Source organism: Artemia franciscana, unplaced genomic scaffold, assembly GCF_032884065.1.
Source record: "Artemia franciscana unplaced genomic scaffold, ASM3288406v1 Scaffold_858, whole genome shotgun sequence".
NCBI lineage: Eukaryota > Metazoa > Arthropoda > Branchiopoda > Anostraca > Artemiidae > Artemia > Artemia franciscana.
Window position 1 is genome coordinate 105,652 of NW_027068553.1, and position 19,230 is coordinate 124,881.

The window sequence follows — 19,230 nt, forward strand, 5'->3', positions numbered from 1 at the left end:
AAATTCATAAATAATAAGTATCGAAAAGATACAATTTCTAATGAATAATTGAACAAGGATTATTGTACAGATTTAATAGGCATGCCAGTATCTGTGGTGGCCCTAGGCAAGGGCATACCTGTAGTTAGATTGGCCCTAGGCAAGGGCTTGCCAGTATCTGATTAGGCCCTATGCAAGCGTGTGCCAGCATTTGTGTTGGTCCAGGGCAAGGGCATGCCAATATCTGTGCTGGCCCTAGGCAAGAGTGTGCAGCTAGATGGGTGCTAAGCAGGGTGTGCTTGGATATGTGTTGGCCCTAGGCAGAGCGTGCTCAGATGTTTGTTGGCCCCAGGCAGGGGTTTTTTACATCTCCGTTGGCCCTAGGCAGATTGTGCTAGAACCCATTTCCCTTTTTTCCAACTTCTCTTTCAATTTATTTACATGTAAAAATTTAACGATTTCTGTCAATAAAATTTACAATGAATTTTTTATTACCAAAGGCCTTAGATTTGAATACTGGAAATCTTCAACGTGTATTATAAGAACTACAACTATACAAATAAAAACTAGTAAATTCTAAATTGTTGTAAAACAGGATTTAGTTTTACTATTGGTGTTTCAGCTTTTGAAAAAAGTCGCGGTAAATCTGTGTTAATTTTGTTCGATGATGTGATTCGAAAATCTTTGTCATGAGTGTAGTCATAATTGGGTGCTGAGTTTGTATGAGTAGAAATTCGCTTAGAGCCAAGACGTAAACTGAAGTTGAAATGAGTAGACGTTTAAGACTTATTTTTATATTATTTTTGCTTTTCCAAAACAAAAGAACAATTTCAAAGTGCTTGCCTTTCAAAGAATTGGTTTTGGAAAAAATAAGTATGGAAAATGAATGCTTAATAAAATACATAAGAAACTTAAAACTCTTCCTTCCATCAAGATTGCCGTATAACTTTACAAATGTACGTACAAATGCGCAACGATCTGTTTCTCCAAAAATAAGTCCAGTTCAAAGTATTATCCAGAACAAAGGAGCTCCTTGGATTGAAGCCTTAATTGCAACTGAAATACTCGTACCAAAGGTAATATTTTTATATTAGAGCTATGAACGGTAAATGGAAAATATCCGTTAAATTGATGTATTTATATTAGTTTAACATTTGAATTCAACCATCTCTTTCTCATGATGTTTTAAAAGGCATTTAATTTGTCCAAAAGGTTCATATAATTAAATGAAGTGGCTTTTTTATGGATATTTCTGAATCCACATTGTCTCAAAATAACAAATTGGTGTCCAAAATTTGAAACTGGGACGTCATATCTGATCGGCTTTAAAATAATGCCCGTAAAGTTGGCTCAAACTCCAAAAACTATGCCCCCCAATCCCTCATGGGAATTCCTCTGTGAAAGTTTCACCCAACATATAGTACACCCATCGTTAATATTGCTCAATTCATTTCCATCCTCGCTACATATCCTCCCTCGTAAAATTTCTTGCGGACAAATCCGCATGAGAGATTCTCCTTAGCATGGTTTCATTTTAAAAAGACTAGTTTCTAATTGGTTTCATAATCACTCTGAAAATGCCCTCTTCTACATATTTTATTCTACAAATAAAATGAAAGCTATTAAGCCGAACTGGCTAGAGATGACAATAAACAACAAAGAGAGATAAAACTCTACGAAAAAAAAACCTCAAACGAGATGACGGCCAGTAGAGAGGAAAGACTGAAATAACGTGGATATTTCACCTGTATCCCAACAAGGCGTCCTCAGCACAAGATAAAAATAAAAGTAAACTAAAAACTAATAAAATCACTACCAATAATAATAAATACAATTGTTGGTACTTATCCAGATAGGGAAAAGAAGCTATTCGAGTTACTTCAATGAGAGCGTCAAAGCAGCTGAGGAAATATTATGAAAATTTAAACTTAGTTAACTATTCTGTTGCAAAATAATTCTCTTGTAACCTAATATTGAAGCAACTTTTTTGGTCTAATAGGTAATCTTGTCCCCTGGTGAATGCATAAATTTTAATTCCCTTATTGATTATTGGTTCATTCTTTAAAAGAAAATCATAAATTGGGTCAATATTTAAATTCCCTGTATCTCTATTTATTGAAAGATTAGCAAATATATGTTTATTAATTTCTATAGCCTCCCTCACCCACTGAGAAAAACCGTTATCATTAGAAATAGCTCTAGCCTCATCAAATTGTGTAAAATGTTCAGGATGAAAGAATGTATGTTCAGCTAGGGCCGAAACAAAAGTTTTCGGAGGCTTTATTAATTGTAGGGTTTTTTCTATTGAGTTAGGATAAATCTTTCAGTAGGTTGTTGGTGAGTTCTACCAATAGTAAACTTTTCACAAGAACAAGGAATTTTATACACCCCACTAACTAAATCTCCCCGGGTTAAATCCTTCCCAAAATTGAAAAAACTACCTAATGGTCTCACTGATTGGAAACAAATATCAATGTTATGTTTATGCAAAATTTGCTTAAGAATCTCCCCCAAAGTAGGTACATAAGGCAAAGAAATGAACCTTTTCGGTAACTTTAATTCCGTGCACTGTGAAACCCCAATAACCCTAATGTTGTGTTTAATGCGTCTATTTTTTATTATTTTATCGATGAATTTAATCGGGTAGCAATTACAAAATAAAACATCCTTCAAATACAACAATTCAGAATCTAAAAACTCCTGGGAACAAATTCTGAAAGCTCTATCCACTAGTGCAATCACAATCCCTCGTTTTACTGTAATAGGGTGGCACGAGTGAAAGTTCAAATACCTATAACTGTGTATAGGCTTTCTATTATACTGAAAAAAGTAAATAGAACTCACTTTTAATCAATAGGATATCAAAAAAGATAGTTTTTCATTTTCTTCAAACTCCACTGTAAGTTTTACATTTTTGTCAAAACTATTTAAATGTTTATGGAAAAGGTCTAAAGACTCTAAACCGTGTTTCCAAATGCAAACCACATCATCCATTAATCTGAACCAGAAACAAGGGGAGGGCCTAAAACTGTGTATAGCGGAGGTTTCAATAGATTCCATGAAGAGATTTGCCAACAAAGGAGAGAGAGATGCCCCTATAGCCAAACCAAATACATGTTTGTAAAATTCACCTCTAAAACCAAAATAAAGAGAATGTTCATTGGCAAGGATAACCAACTTCATAATGACTTCAATCTCCAAACTAGCCATGGTCACATCTTGTATCAAATCAAAGGGTTTTTGTAATTTAATCCTTAATATATCGTCGCACTTTTTCACGTTACAATTTGAATGCTCGGACACCACATCAAAACTACAGAGAATTGAATTCTCCTCCAATGTAAAACTTCTTAACTTATTAGTAAGATCAGTGCAGTTTTTATATATATGATTTTTGTGTTCCTAAGAGTGAACACAATGCCACCGACAACCACTTTCCTAATTTTGCCACTGGTGATGAGAAAATTGATACAACGGGACTGAGGGGGCCTCCCATCTTATGAATTTTGGGTACATAATAAATCTTTGGTGTGGAACAATCTCTTGGATAATTTTTTTTTGTAGAGTTTTATCTCTCTTTGTTGTGTACTAAAATTCAAAATATGCAATAGCCTCCGGTTGATTCCTCTGGAACATCTCTCTAGAAAAATTGAGTTGGCAAAGAAAATATAAGAAAATTAAAAATAATTTCACATAGGAAATTCCTGTTTCATTACCCCAGTGTTCTGCTTGAAAAATTCACTCCACGGAAATATCCCGTCCCAATGAATATTCTTCCTATGGAAATCCACCCCAAGCCGAAAATCCCCCCATCAAAATATATTTGCCTACTTTCTCATACCAATTACTATTTATAAGCAATGGGCAAATTTCATAGCTTGCACGCCTCTCCCCATAGACTCTAGGGGGTCATTCTATCCCTAAAAACAAAATCATTTGATCTTTCAACGTAGTAAACAAATAACTATCTCAAGATTTTGATCAAATACATTTGATGAAAAATAGGGTGCAGAATGGGGACCCAGTTGCCTTCCAAATCTATTTGGTCACTTAAATAGTGCGCTGAAATTAGTCAGTTTACGTTCAAATGCACTTTCTGCTGGTATGCTACAACCATTATTTCAATACAATCAGCCATTGGAAAAACAACAAAAAAAGAAATAAACACGAATCCTTGATGTTTCTTCTGGTAAGAACAGCAAAATTACATTTTTTTTGTATATAGGAGATATAATTTTGAATTAAAATGGAATAGTTGTGGGCATCAAATCATGACTTATTGTAGAAAAAGCCATGACAGATAGTCTAATTGAGTGAGAAGAAAAATCTGACATTCCCCCCCTCATTGTCGACGATACTATCTCCCACTTATGCTAGACCTCTCATGTCACTTCACAATGCCAAACTAGAGTCAAGTTGTTGAGGTTCTCTTAGGTTATTCACGCTTGGTTCTTCCATTACAATGAAAATTTGGTACTCTGAGTACTCTGATACTCTGAAACTGATTACTTTGGTATTCTTGGATCCTGAACTTCGGTATTCTTTAATCCAACTTGGTGCAAATATGTCTATTATATCAACTCTTCGTTTTTGGTATGCTAATTCATATGTTCGACTCAAGTCAGGTGACTCCTACGTTGATAATTTCCCCATCCGTTTTCGTCTTAGGCAAGGGGGAGTCTTATCCCCTTATCTTTTTAATGCTTGTCTTTATTCTGTTTTGCCACGTATTAATCCATCATGTTTTTTAGGCTTAACTAATATTTCGTCTATTGTATATGCATACGATTTACTTTTGATCAGCTGCACAAAATCTAGCCTAATTAAGTCGACCCAGCTTGTTTCTAAGTCTTTTGAGGAAATTGGCCTCAAACTTAATACTGAAAAATGTGAATATTTAGTTTTTAATGCTAAGCATCAAAGTAGTGATCTTGATTGCGGAGTAGTGATCTGATATTAGTACTTGTTCATCTTTATCGGCTTTTCGATCTTGTGGGCTTAATGATATTAAAAGTAAGCTTAAAATTGGGTACGCGAAAATTGTCCCGAACCGAGGTAAGGTAGATTTTCACGAAAGGCTTTATCTAGACTTTACTCTACATATTGCGATCATTCTATATTGTTTCTTTCCGGTCTGCGCCCGTTTTTTAATAATCAAGATTTGCAAGGTATAAGAGTTCTGTTTTTTCGTTATTGTAAATATCTACTGTATCTGCCGCGTTCTTATAGAAATCAGAAGATTATCAGAAAGTTTTGTGCCACTGATATTATTTTTGTTTATAAGAAACTCTATGCTAGATTATGTGCTGAGGCCTGTCAACGCTTGGGTTCTTACCACCCTTTAATAGACTGTATTAATTGTATTGTTTGTGTTATCTTGTTTTTCGTTCCTTAATGTTTTTACTCCACTTAAGTTGTCAAAACAAGCGGGTAACAAATAAATTATTATTATTATTATTATTATTATTAATATATCTTGATTTTTGGGAGTTTCCCCTCCCCTTTTTAAGAAAGCAGGCAAATTTTCTCATACTTTTAACTTTTAATGGGTAACACAAAACTTGATGGATTTTATATATTTAGTATAAGCATGATAAGGCGATTCTTTTGATGCATATATTAATATTGAACTTTAGTTTTTTCGCGTTTCTTAAACTATTGTGCCAAGTTGCTCCTTACTTTCGGTTCGTTACTACGAACTGTTTGAAACTTCTCCATGCATGAAAAATCTCATTGTCAATACTTTTTTACACAATTATGACCACAAATTTACTGCTAAGACCTTTCATTTCGAAGTATCTACACACAAAAATCCTTGACCCTATCTTAGTTGGAATATGGTAATTCTACTATGCTAGAACCTGAAGTAACTGAGGTATAAACGTATTTAAACAAGGAACGAGTTCTTTCAGCTTCGGTCAAAGCAAAGTTAGTAAAAAAATGTGCATATTGTCACTCGCTTCCCAAAAGAATACAAAGTTTATAAAAGTTCTTGAAATTATAAAAATGAAAGAACTCCAGCCTCCACTGACTTAAAAATTGAAATAAATAATGATTTAAATGATGATGCAACACATATTTCTTTTGACAAGATAATGGGGCACAAGTATATTTGTAAAATTTGCTTCTGCTGGGAGTTCTGGATTATTTGACTGACTTCACTACCTCACTTTTTGGTATTCATCTTTAACACTTCGAATTAAGAAAATGCAAACTAAGAAAGCTTTTCCTGTGTGTAGCTATATTTGAAAAATAGTACATTTGGAATGATAAAACTAGAGAAGAATTATCCGATAAATGATAATTCAATTACATCCACTTAGTGCATTGAAAAGTATGAAAGTTTAGAGTAATTTACACATGCCTATTTTTCTACATAAATAGTAAGTAAAATCTTCAGAATGACAGATGCAGGCACAGCCTATAAAGTCTTAAAATAAAACAATGTGTTCTTGGATAAATTTAACAATTTTACAATAATTGATTTTGATTTTCTTATATCAGTGGGATTTGAAGGCACAGATCAGTTCTATATTAATTTATATATTCCACCTGAGCTCGTAGACAAACTATTAAATGATATCTTAGGTCCCGTAGTCACTTGATCTATAGCAGTAATTAATCAAAAAACAAGAAGTTATTTCAACTAAAAGTAAGGGACAACACTAAAACACAAAATGAACAAAATTTATTTGAGATGGGTTGCCCCCCTCACCACCTCAATTTTCACGCTAAAGTTTCTTAAGTACCTCTAAAATGCTGCTTATTGTTCTAATTAAACGAATCTTTTGGATTAGGATTCCTTTTTTAAGAATTTATGACAAAATTCAAACTTTACCGTAAAGAACAAGGTATTGAAAAAGAAGCAACCTCCCTCATGCATGTTATCATTTATATTCTTTTTAGTTTAAATATTGCTCCTTAATTTTAATTGAAAAAACTTGTTTCTCTTAATATTATTTCTGATCAATAATGTAATAAAATCTGGCTCCATTTTCCGGAAAAATACCTTCTCCCGAAGGATTTTTAAGATAATTCAATCTTGGTGAAAATTTACGCCACACAATCATCTGTAGTATTTCCACGCGTAAAATTGAGTTGACAAAGAAAAAGCACGAAGAATTTCGTGTAAGAATTCTGGCAAATCCCCCAGTCTAAAATTTTATCAGGAAATTACAGCCAAACAGCCTAATAGTAAAATATTAACTGGTGTATCAATATTGACACGGAAAAGCCCACGTGGCTTTGTTTCAGTTAAATGTGTATACTTATACTTGGTGCAGCACTAGACATAGACGCATTATCGGACATCTAGAAAACTTCACATGGCTGATTCCCATTTGCTGCGGTAATTAGATTCGTTTATGTTTTTTCATGAAAATTTATTTACCTGACGATTTGCTTCCCCAAGACATACCCTCCTCCTTTCTCAAGGTGGGCCTGGGACTGGTTATTGTTGATTACATCAATGACAGTTGAGGAAAGAATTCAGAAGATATGGTAAAAAAGATTTGTTATTTTTTCTCCTCCGCAACTTGTAGGGCATTTAGACGTCATAGAGGTCTAATTATTGATCTCGTTTTAAAGTAAATTGCATAATTTATTATATTCTTTAATCAACGAAATGCAAAATTTCAATAATTCATTAAATAAAATAATTTGGGTATCCAAGATGGCGAATGAAGTCATAACTGTGGGTTATGCCCTATGCTAAAGATTAATTAGGAGTTTTTCAGAAGGTATAAGTAATAGAAAAAACTTTGTTGTTTCTGACTTAATTAACAACATAAATGAAGCAAAACAATTACTGAAACTAAATTAAAAATAGATAAAAGCTGGGAAGAAATTATATAGCATATATAACGACTGGTGGAAGAAGACGAATGAGTTCAAACAGATAAAGCGAAAGATATAGGAAATCTTGCATAGGTTAAAAATATTAAAGAAAGAACTTTATTCCAATGTAACAGAAGAATTTAAATGTTTCATTAAGGAACAAGATATTTCACTTTTAACATCAAAAGAAGTTAGTAAAATAAATGCCAAATTTTTTATTGCTTCCCAGGAGAACACAAATTTTATAAGAGCAATGATTTTATAAAATTATAATACAGAAAGAGAAAATACCCAATCTGACTGAAATATTAAAATAAATAATCTTACGTGTGATGATTCAACGGACTTATTTTTTGACAAGCAAATGAATTCAAACAACTATATATAAAGTACATTTTGAAAAGTTTTTTTCTGTGGTTAATGGGGGCATATTATATTAACTTCACTTCCTGATTCCTCAGAGTTTGTCTTCAACTATTCCAACTAAGAAAATGCCATAGGCTTTTCTTGTTTGTATTGATTTTTGAAAAAAAAATATTAAAAAAGCATAACATGAATAGTGAAACTTCACATAACCAATCCAGTTAAAAAATTCAATGACTCTCACTTAGTACTTTGAAAAGTATAGAGGTTTAAGTGAATATACAACTGCATCTGTTTTCCTATTAATAATAAGTGTAGTCTTGAGAACGGAAGAAACAGATATTGCGATTAAAGTCTTTAAATGCAGAAATATGCTCTTGGACGAATCTTTTAATATGACAACGATTGACTTTGGTTCTTCTAGATTAATAAGATATTAAGAAACAAACCAGTTCTATTCTGATAGATATATTCCACCTTATTTCGAAGATAAACTATTGAATTATATACTTGGTCCAGTAAACACTTGGTCTTTTTGGTTATTGAAAAAAAATTAAACTGAAACCAGGGAGTATATTAAAATTTAATACGAACAGATATTATTATGTATATGAGGTGGGTTGCCTTATCCTCAACCCCTCGTTCTTCAAGCTATAGTTTCTTTGTACTTTCAAAGAGCTTCTTATTGTTCTGTTCCATTACAGTTCTTATACTGCTCATTACTTTGAGTTGAAACAAACCTTTAATTTTTTTATTACCGCTAAAGACCAACTGTTTAATGTACCACCTATAAAACTTAATAGTTTGTCATGACCTAAGGGAAAAATATCCATCAGAATAGAAATGATTTTTGCTTTCTAATCCCAGTAATGTAGAAGAACCATACTCAATCGTTGTAAAATTTTAAAATTCATGTTTTCTTAGACTAATATCCACAATAATATTTAATACTAATACCCTCTTTAAAATTACTGAGAACTTGCCTAAGACACTCTTCTTTCAAATCTACGAAAGATTTGAAAATATACAAAGGCGGAGTTGAAGAATTTAAATTCACTAGTTTTTCAAGAACATAATAAACTGAATGGGAACCGAATTTGGACAAAATAGGTATTGAGTTTGAAAACTACGAACCAAACTCTTGAGTATGACTAAGAATCAAGTCAAGACAAATTAGAGAAAGATTTTTATATGAGTTAGGTAAGACTAAATTTGGCAATATCTAGGAAGTAGAGTTTATTTAGCTTTATTGATGACTCATGTAGAAATATAACATGTATAATCCAAAATTTCGTATTTGAGCTGGGGAAATAATTATATTTAAATGAGGCATTAATTACAGGAGCAAAAAGACATTTATCTAGCATCATGTGCGTGATATACTACATTTTCAGAAAGTAGGATATTTTGAAAGTTATAGATGGATAGTGATAGCTACTTAATTCACCCAGCCTCACCTACCTTCGACATCAAGACAAAGTCTTTAGCTCAAAGCTATTTGCAGTGTCTTACATATTAGAAACGTAATATTTGAAAATTCTGGTGCCTATTATTTCATTTGATTTACTTCAACACGCTCCAAAACCTTCCATAAAAATTCCGATTTAGCAGTGTAGTAGAATTATGGTTTAGGAGATTTATGGTATCTCGAAAAGTGGCTGTAAAAAAGAAGATCAAACTTTCATAAATGGATATGCATAGTTAAAAATGTCCTGGGGTAGTATTTTAATGTCATTTTCTCCCTACTCCCCCTCTAGTTACTGGATATTGTTACTTATTATTGCTTATTTTCTGCGCACATTTATGTAAATCTTTTCTTCACTAAGTTGAATTTTATTAATTTTGTTCTTCCCAGCCACTTGTTTTCCATAAAATCCTACGAAACATATACAAGGCTAAAACTGGCTTAGTGACACTATAATATAGGTCCTGGCCGTTGTCTGTCTTAATATGACCATTAAAGCTATCGAGCAACCCTTTAAAATCAAACCAAATTTAGTACAAACGGACCCCAGCTAGTAAATTTTGAATATTGAGTTTAAATTTAGTAAGTTTTCGAAAATTTAGTGAATTTTTCAGTAAATTTATATGAAATATTAAAAAAATTTAATGAAGATAATTTTGAGTATTCTAATAGGTGCGTTCGGTACACAATGTTGCATGGTCAGTTTTTGCTCAGTAATTATGAAAAATTGACAGAAACAATATGCAGCTCCCACTGGTGTGGGAAGTTTTCTTGAAAAAAATAGTTTTTTTTCCAATGATTAGACAGAAACCGAAAGCTATTGAGTCCTTAAAAACATTTTGCCTAGCTTTTCCTAACGAATGATTCCTCTATATGCTCATTGCTAAAGAAGGTAAAACACAGACCTTGCCTGTTTCTGCGTTTTTCTCAGAAAAATGATTGAGACATAGGTAATCAAGCTAGCCTTCGTAATACAAGCTATTTTTGTGGGTACTTATTTTCGTGTCCAAGTTTAATTCCAAGATATTTCATAAAAATTGAAGTTTCTTCCATAATATCCATAGTAGTAACCTCTAAGTATTGTTTTGATATAATATATATACTGTATGATCTAGCGGTTGACCCAAATCCAGTTGACCCGAGTTCGATTCCCGGTATAAGAAATTTTTACCTTTGACAATTTCTTAAGAAAAAAATTAAAATAAATTTGTGTTATATTATCTTATCTAAAGATAAATATGTAAGCATCATAATCAATTTGATGAATCCTTTTAATACTTCCGTTACTAGGGGATAAATATTTATTTCCTTAATGTAATGCAACACAGATTTTTCAACAACTATGAGCTAGAGTTGGTTCTTTACTATAACTCTTTTGTAATAAACCATATTGATCGTTTTTGTAAAATTTTAACAATCCATGACATAAAATTATTTTATTTGAAATTTTCAGGAAATGCTCTAGTTTCAATTTACCATTCAAACTTTTTGTTAAAACTCTAAAGGAATTAATACATTCTATCTATATGTCTTTAATATGTTAAAAAAAAATGATCTTCATATGTAAGATGATGTTAAAAAATTTGCTATTACAGTGTTGTACAAAACTAATTTTATGTATAAAAAAGGCTCTATTTACTATGCACAGTGGTATAGTTAATTCTTTAATATAATATTTCTAGTATACTACTGCTGAGACCCTGATTTGGTTATTATTGGCCATGTTCATCTTGTATTAAGTTGTGTACTGTCATTTTACTTAAGTATATAGTTCATTCTTTATTATAAATCTGAAAAAAAAGAAAGTGAAAAAAGTGCCCTTAATACAGAATATCATAGTTCAAGCAAATTTTCTTGTTTTTCCAATCAATGGATTATCTTGTTTGTTGGAGAAAAAAGTTTTAAGTTTCCTATATAAGGGTTGTGGACAAGGTAATTTTAATAGTATACTTTTTATTTTGATCGGACTTTAGTTTTAGGACTGTACGTGATCGTCTCTTATTAAGTTACAAAATACTGCTGCAACCCAGATAGCAGAAATGTCAATTTGAAGTCTAAACAAAAGTTCAATTAATAACTTCTCTATCAAATTCTTATGACTGACACCATATATGATGAACTTTGTCAATCCTTTATGTAAAATCATTATGTAATAAATTTTATTTGAAATTTACATATTAACAAAATATCTAAGAATTTAAATACATTTTTTCAGTTTACAAAATAACTTGTAGTAATCTTTATCTCCACTTACGTTGAAATAACAAACAGGAAAATTCTACGGCTTTTACTACGCCAAAACAGTAAGAGACAAAAGTCAGAGAAACTAGCACCTAAGTAAGTCGAATATGTAAATAATGATGAAGTCCACTCTGCCTTTCCAGCACAAACATCAAAAACAAGGAGAAAAACAGTGAATTAATTTCGTAAGACAGTAGATTTCTAATTTGAATGAACATTGCCAAACATAAACATATAAAAAAAAGACTTACAACAGCATACTATCAGTAAAACTAAATTTTTGTTCTTTTTATTTTTTAAAACTGTATTTTGAAAACAGCTAGGTGAAACAAGGCAATTCATTGAAATGAAAGAAGAATATTTAAAAACACGTTTTTATGGCTAATATTGCCGTTTTGGCAGCTAGCCTCAAAGGTCTTTTAGTAACTGGCTTTGTACTAATGTCCATTTGTTTTTAAGATATTCTTAAGATAGCTTTTAATTAAATTTCTGTATAGAATGAATGGATGAATGAATTTTATTACCCGTAAAAGTATAAAAAACACAAAGTACGAAGTATTATAAGTAAAAAAAACAAAAACATTAAACAGCGAAGAAAAAATTTAAACTAACAAAACACAACATGGACTAATTTACCAGTATCAATATGGAAAAAAGGCTGCAGAGGCTCATAAACGTGAAAAAATTGATAGTCTTTTACATAAATCATCACTGAAAGACCGAATCTGAGAAGGAACATCAATTAAACCAAATCGAGCAATTATTTTGTTGTTTCGGTGCCATCTAGGAAGCCGGACAAGGAATTTACTATATCTGAAATAAGTTATAAGTAGAGTATGTCGATCTTTCTTATGAAACAGCTGAGCCATGCCTGATAATAACAAAAGCACAGGCGCGCAATAAAGGTTATAAATCATGCACAAACTGTTGCTGTTATAACGGCTTTTGTTTGGGGATATTTTTCCGTAAGCGACGCGTAGGTTTTTCATGGCTTGATTCACTAGGGATGAACAGGTATTGGAAAGTGTTGGGCCGAAACCAAGACCAAGCCAACTAATTATATTAGAACATGGTAGAACTGCAGTCCCAGCAACGAATGGTACGACCACATAAGGGCTACTAAAACAAACAAACTCGCATTTTGACGCATTAACTGACAGTCCAATCTTAGATAGTTCATTGGTTAATATAGTAAAATTAGAAAGCAATCCACGGCGAGTTCGGGCAACAAGAGGAACGTCATCTACACATGCAATAGAAGAAAAACCAATATTACCGTAAAAAACAGAACTCTTAAGGGGAGGCAGGCACGATGAAAGCACGCATTTAAATATGCTAGGAGACAAAACGGTACCTTGCCGAACTCCCTTATTAATTTTACCGGGTCAGATATTTGGCCATTCCAGGTAACTTGAATTTTAAACTTTGAATACCAAGAAGGCAATAAACTTGGCACGGAAGGATTAACACCTGAAGACGCAAGGGAAAATTGAGCCTGAGAATGCACAATAGAGAGAAAGATGGGTTTATTGATATAAATAACAAAACAAAACAAATGGCCCAAAGCAAAGCATGTTTGGGCTTACAACCCCAATGCACATACAAATAAAAAGCAATACGAGAAGAAGAAGAAAAGAAAAAGGAAAAGAAAAGGAAAAGATAAAAGAAAAGAAAAGAAAAGAAGAAAAAAAATCAATTACCCTGCAATTCAATCGTCATGGAATTACACTTCAAAAAATACAAAACAAAAAGAAACTAAAACCACTTGACCAGTATCACCTAGAACAAAACCAGCATCTTGGCTCCACTTGAGGTCCGCTCAACTATGAAAACCATAAATATTAAGACAAAATAGCTTTAATTCCCGCCGAAATTCAGGAAAATTAGCCGTGTTTCTTAAAGTCGTAGGTAAACAATTCCATGCATGGGGTCCTAGATGCCGAATAGAAAATTGAGATGTCGATATTGTCAAAAGCTCCAGAAATATCAACAGCAAGAGAGTATAAGGACATTTTAGTTTTTAAGGCATCTTTCATAAGTCGGCTTAAAACATGATGTGCATGGGAGCAACCGAAATCTTTCCGAAAACGAAATTGAAAAGGCGTAAAATCACAATTCGACTCAATTTCTGGTAGGAACCAATGTTCAAGCAACTTACTTAAAAAACACGATATTGTAATAGGACGATAATTTTCACATGACGTCCTTGCCTTGCTTTTGACTAGATGTTAAACGACCACAAAGGAAACTATCAAAAACAAGCGACTGTGCTAAGCAAGACTGGAAAAATATTTGTAGATGTTTAAGTAGAGCAGGACAATCATAAGCAAAAAATCGGTAATAATGGCCGTCACCATCAAGACTATTTGAGCACTTAATTTTTCTTAACACCCGGTGAATTTCAGATATTGCTACAGGCAGGAAATGAGCCTGCATGAGAGGGTATGGTAAAAGCAGTTTAAGCAACTTATAATAAATTACACATTAAATACACTGAACACACGCTTATAATGATCAACAAAATTAGCTAGCTGGAGACAAGATAGGGTAGATGGGGAACATTTCTCACTATTAATAACCTTATTTCAGGAGGCCTTATCGGTAGGGCATGGCCATGCATTTAAGCGTGCTCTCTTCAAACTGGCCTTATATTTAAGTTTACACTTTTGTTTCACAGAGAAAACCACTCCGGACGATTGTCGGTCACATGATATCCACATACGTAGGCAAAATTGGGTTTTTTGCTTAGCACATTTTACTTCAGGATCAACGCTGCAATTAGGCTTCCTTGTACCAATCCTAACTTTATCCACAGGCACTGCAACTTTGGAAGCTGATTTACTGCAATGGACAATTTGATAATAATAGCAATTTAGGTCAACTCTACTAGAAGACGAGGAAATTGACTTTTGCAGCTGGTGATATGGCACTTTTATGGTTGACGTTAGCAAATTAGCGTAGTAAGCTATAGTGGGGCACTAGCACTATCCCAGTTCAACTTCGTATGCCAATTCGGCTGAGCCGAAAGTGTTTTGCCAGATAGCTCACAGGAAAAATTACAGCTAAGAATAAGGTGATCGTCATCAATCTTCTCTTCGTCCACCCTGACAATCACTGATATTAAGCTGGAACTGGAAGAGATCACGTGATACAGTTTCGATTTTGAAAAGCCTTTGTTACGAATATACGTCAATGGGAAGCTCTTAATTGCGACGTGATATATGCTAGGAAGTGATTCTAGCAAGAGGATTGACCTATCGGAGTTACCAAAAGTGTCACAGTTAAGATCACCAGCTAAAAACCAATTTAGGTCTTTCAAACGTTGACTTTCGAGTAGAGACTTTAAGCTGGAGCAAGATTTAGCGAAAGATGTGAACGATGCTATAGAACGTTGATCGCAAGGTAAGTAAACGTTTATAAAAGCGGTACTGTCATATTGAATCGCTAAGATGTTATCATCATAATGACTCACAGAGGCATTTGATGGGGAACGGAAGAACATTGTTAGGCCACCGGAAGGGCGGCCTCTAGTTTTCTTGGCCTCTTGCGAAAAAAAATGGTGGACAGAAGATCGCTTCAGGCTAGAACCGTTTGATTTAGTCAAAAGATGTTCTTGCAAGAACACTATGTCATGGACTAATAATTCATTAAATAACAAGTCTTTGTCTTTTGTGCCGTTAATGTTGAGAGAAGCAAAACTTAAAATAGTAGCTTGGTTCATTTTGGAGCAGAGTTCAGAGAGCCTTTGATCACTGAGCAATTCATACTATAGGAAACATGAGCTTCGCCGCAGTTGGCACATTTCGGAGCCTCTAAGCAAGGATTGTCTTTAGTATTGGAATGGCATACAGAACATTTAGAGTGATTCATCTCATTCGGGGCTCCTGGGTAGTGAGCTAACGAATGATGGATACGTTGTCATCTAAGACACCGTCTGGGCAATTCTTCGTATTCCGATATTTTAAAGGACTCGTAACCCAAGCGCATGCCTTTAGCGAAGGCAGATTTTAGTGCAGCAGAATCAAGGAGCTTTAAACGGAATGTATAAGAACAGCCGATCTGGCTGGCCTCAACAAGACCAGGAATAGTGGAGTTGAGTATACGGCTAGAAATACTATCGGGAAGTCCCCTAATTACTCCAAGAGGTTTGCGATCAATCACTTTAACAAGAATATTTGGATAGCTCGCAACAGCAGATGCGGCAAGAGAATTGGCGAAAGCTTTATCCCGTGTAACAACCCATCTTTTCCTTACCGGATCGGACTTTACCGACATAATTCCTTCATGTCCAGCGAAAGAATCAAGCTTTTCCTTGCTAGAAACGGGGTATCTTAGTTCTGGAACCAGATATTTAAGAAAGTCGGCGTACGAGGGTTTGCGATTGGTACCCTTACTATCTGAGAACAAAGAACTATTTATAGACATTGCTGGACTATTGAGGGGAGCAAGCAATTTTAGCTTATCAAGGCACTGGTTGACTTGACGGTAAGGATAGAATAAGCTGACGCCGGAATAATAGGGACTTCAGAAGGGGATTTGATCACGAAATCTGGAATATCAATATTTTCTACAGAGCAGTGAGAATGAGTAGCGATAAAGTCCGACAATGAACTATTCTTAGCATTGGGTCCCGAACGACGAGGTATAGGCTCATTTGGGAAGCAATTGCTATATAAAAGTTTCTTAGCGTCAAGAACATCTTCATACGGGAAAAAATCACTAGCGTATTTTACAATCGACTGATGGTCCAACCCCTCATCGAGATTGTGCTAAGCAAAATTCAAAACTGGGAAACAATAATGTGTACTGGTATTCCAATTGTCCATGATAAGCATATTTCACTCACGACTCGGCATCAGTCCAAAAACAATTAAGTGAAAAAGGTATATTCACAGAGAAATTCTCATTCACCACAATTATGAAATGATCCACACTCGCTAAATGAATCCAATGAGAATAAATAATAACTTATCTTTGAGTGAGGCTAGTAATTCAGTGATTTGCGAACAATCCAAATATTTCAATGTACTACTCAGATGATATTAGTGCTGAATACTAACTCAAAGCCACAATCCATAAATAATCCTTAAGCCATAATCATATACAAGTTTATAAATTTATCTAACAAGTTTCAATTACAAGTTCAAAAGTAATTGAATCGTTATTTATTCCAAACAGGTACAGAGTTAATCTGGCTTAAATTCAATTAGTTGTTGACTGGTCAAATACCAAAAGAGTACTGTATAGAGTATTTAGTGAATATCAACATCAATCTTCTTGTTTTTCCTCGAGTTCCGATTTAAAGAAATATTATTATTAACCCGAAATCTATTTTCAATTGCTTCTCACATTACCTGCTTTATGCCCAGATCATTGCTAAAAAGGGCAGATTCATAAAAGAGTATCTCTTGGCTAGGATTTTCAAAAGCATGGCTTCTTAAAGATAGAATCAAGAGAAAAATTAGCAATAGTAGAAATTAGAGCTTTGTGATATCAACTTTATGCTGTATAAGACGTTTCTCTAAATTCTGGTGAGTTCTACCTATATAGTATTTGCCAAAGTCGTGTGGTATTTTATTACTCCTCTTTGGGGAGTAACTGGGTTTTTATCTTTGCCAGAATTTACGAAATTTATGATTTTGAAATTACTGGTAAGTACTATATCTATATTCATTATTTTTCGTGCAAACCTTTCTAAGATTCTTGGTGACTTTTGGGATTTTCTATAATACCCCTAAATTTATTTTTACCTAATTTCAAAGTGAAATTAATTGTCAAGAAATATGAATTAAACGCCTAATTTTCAATATGTTTAAACGGGAAAGTTGTGTCCCAACTTATTCCGTGGAGGAATAGAACAAATCGTCTTTTACGCAACAGAACAAAAAATTAAAACCATCACTTCTGCTTTGTTGAGACACCTCCCTTTTGGTCAGGAGTTAATGAAATAAAGGAGAACCATAAAATAGAGGAGAACTATGTTATAGGAAAAATGAGTTTGGATTATTCGAAAATTATATTCAGTTTGTGAAGCCAGAGCCATAAAATTAGTTTAAATTGTTTTAAGTTTTAAAAGTTTCTCTCATTCGAGTTTGACTTCATTGCGCTTTTCTTTCTGGCTTGAATATGGAGCTCGCTTGGTCTGAACATCATAATCCTTGTTCCTGGAAAAGAAGGAAAAACCTCTTCTAGGTGGCACTCACATGGACAACGGAGGCGACGTAATTAGTGCTAATATGGTCCTTACGTCAAAAGTTAAACTTTTTCAACTTTTGACTTAAGAAAGCTTTTGATGAACCAATAGAGAAGTAGTTTTTTGTCAAAAATGTCCAAAATCAGACGTGGTCGGTTCATTAGAAATAAGGGATTAACATTATCTCCTAGAAATATAGATTAAAATTGTGAATAAAGAGAAGTAGAGGAGCATAGCTGATGGTGAAAGGGCTTCTTTTCAACAGGCTTTAGTCCTGTATTCCCCGTTTAGTTGATTTATAGCCTCACTTGAATAAATGCTTTTGGCCAATGCTCAATTTTGACTCCAATTTTGATCCTGAGTGAGCAGAACAAAAACTTGTATCTTATCAGTCTCTTAAATTTGCCTCTTGGGTGCCACCTCAGCCAATCAGAAGTAGCTCCACTATTTTTAAATTAAAAATTGTGAGCCCTTGTGTTGGGTTGTTGCCTCTGAATTATTTGAGTTTTTTTTTTATTTGTTTGCAGTTCTTTTATTTGGTAAATGACGACTTATACTTACGGACGACACGACTGCCCGTCCATCGATTATTCTTTATGGTTGATTGTGTATGGTTATGCTGTTTGACCTTTGTTATTGTATGGATGAGTAGGGTTAAGGCCTCATTCAAGCACTGATCTATACTAACCACAAATGTAGGAAAACAGTCTTCCTTTTCTCCTTCTGTCTTTCTTTTTTCTTTCTTTTTTTATGTGTTTGTGCCGTTGCATTGATGATTTCTCTTTTCATTATATATATATAAAATATATATATATATATATATATATATATATATATATATATATATATATATATATATATATATATATATGTATATATATATATATATATATATATAAATACATATATATATATATATATATATATATATATATATATATATATATATATATATATATATATATATATATATATATATATATATATTATTGCTTGATAGGTCACGACAGTTGGTTTATTTCGAGAAATACAAAAGAAAAAGAGAACCAGACTGAAAAAAGAGGAGAAGAAAAGGGAAGAGTAGAAGAGGAAAAAGAGAAAAAGACAAGAAAATACATCAATCCTTTTTATTATCCTCCCATAATATAATCGA

General features: G+C 33.3%; 1 protein-coding gene across 1 annotated transcript in view; it reads left to right on the forward strand.

Annotated features, from left to right (window-relative positions):
* The first annotated feature begins 606 nt into the window (after positions 1–606).
* LOC136043710 (uncharacterized) overlaps positions 607–19,230 on the forward strand; it is a 69,107-nt gene continuing 50,483 nt past the window's right edge. Inside the window, exon 1 of the mRNA XM_065728602.1 lies at positions 607–1,055. Coding sequence (XP_065584674.1) covers positions 747–1,055 — 309 coding nt within the window. The 5' untranslated portion in view covers positions 607–746. The remainder of the gene's footprint in view (positions 1,056–19,230) is intronic.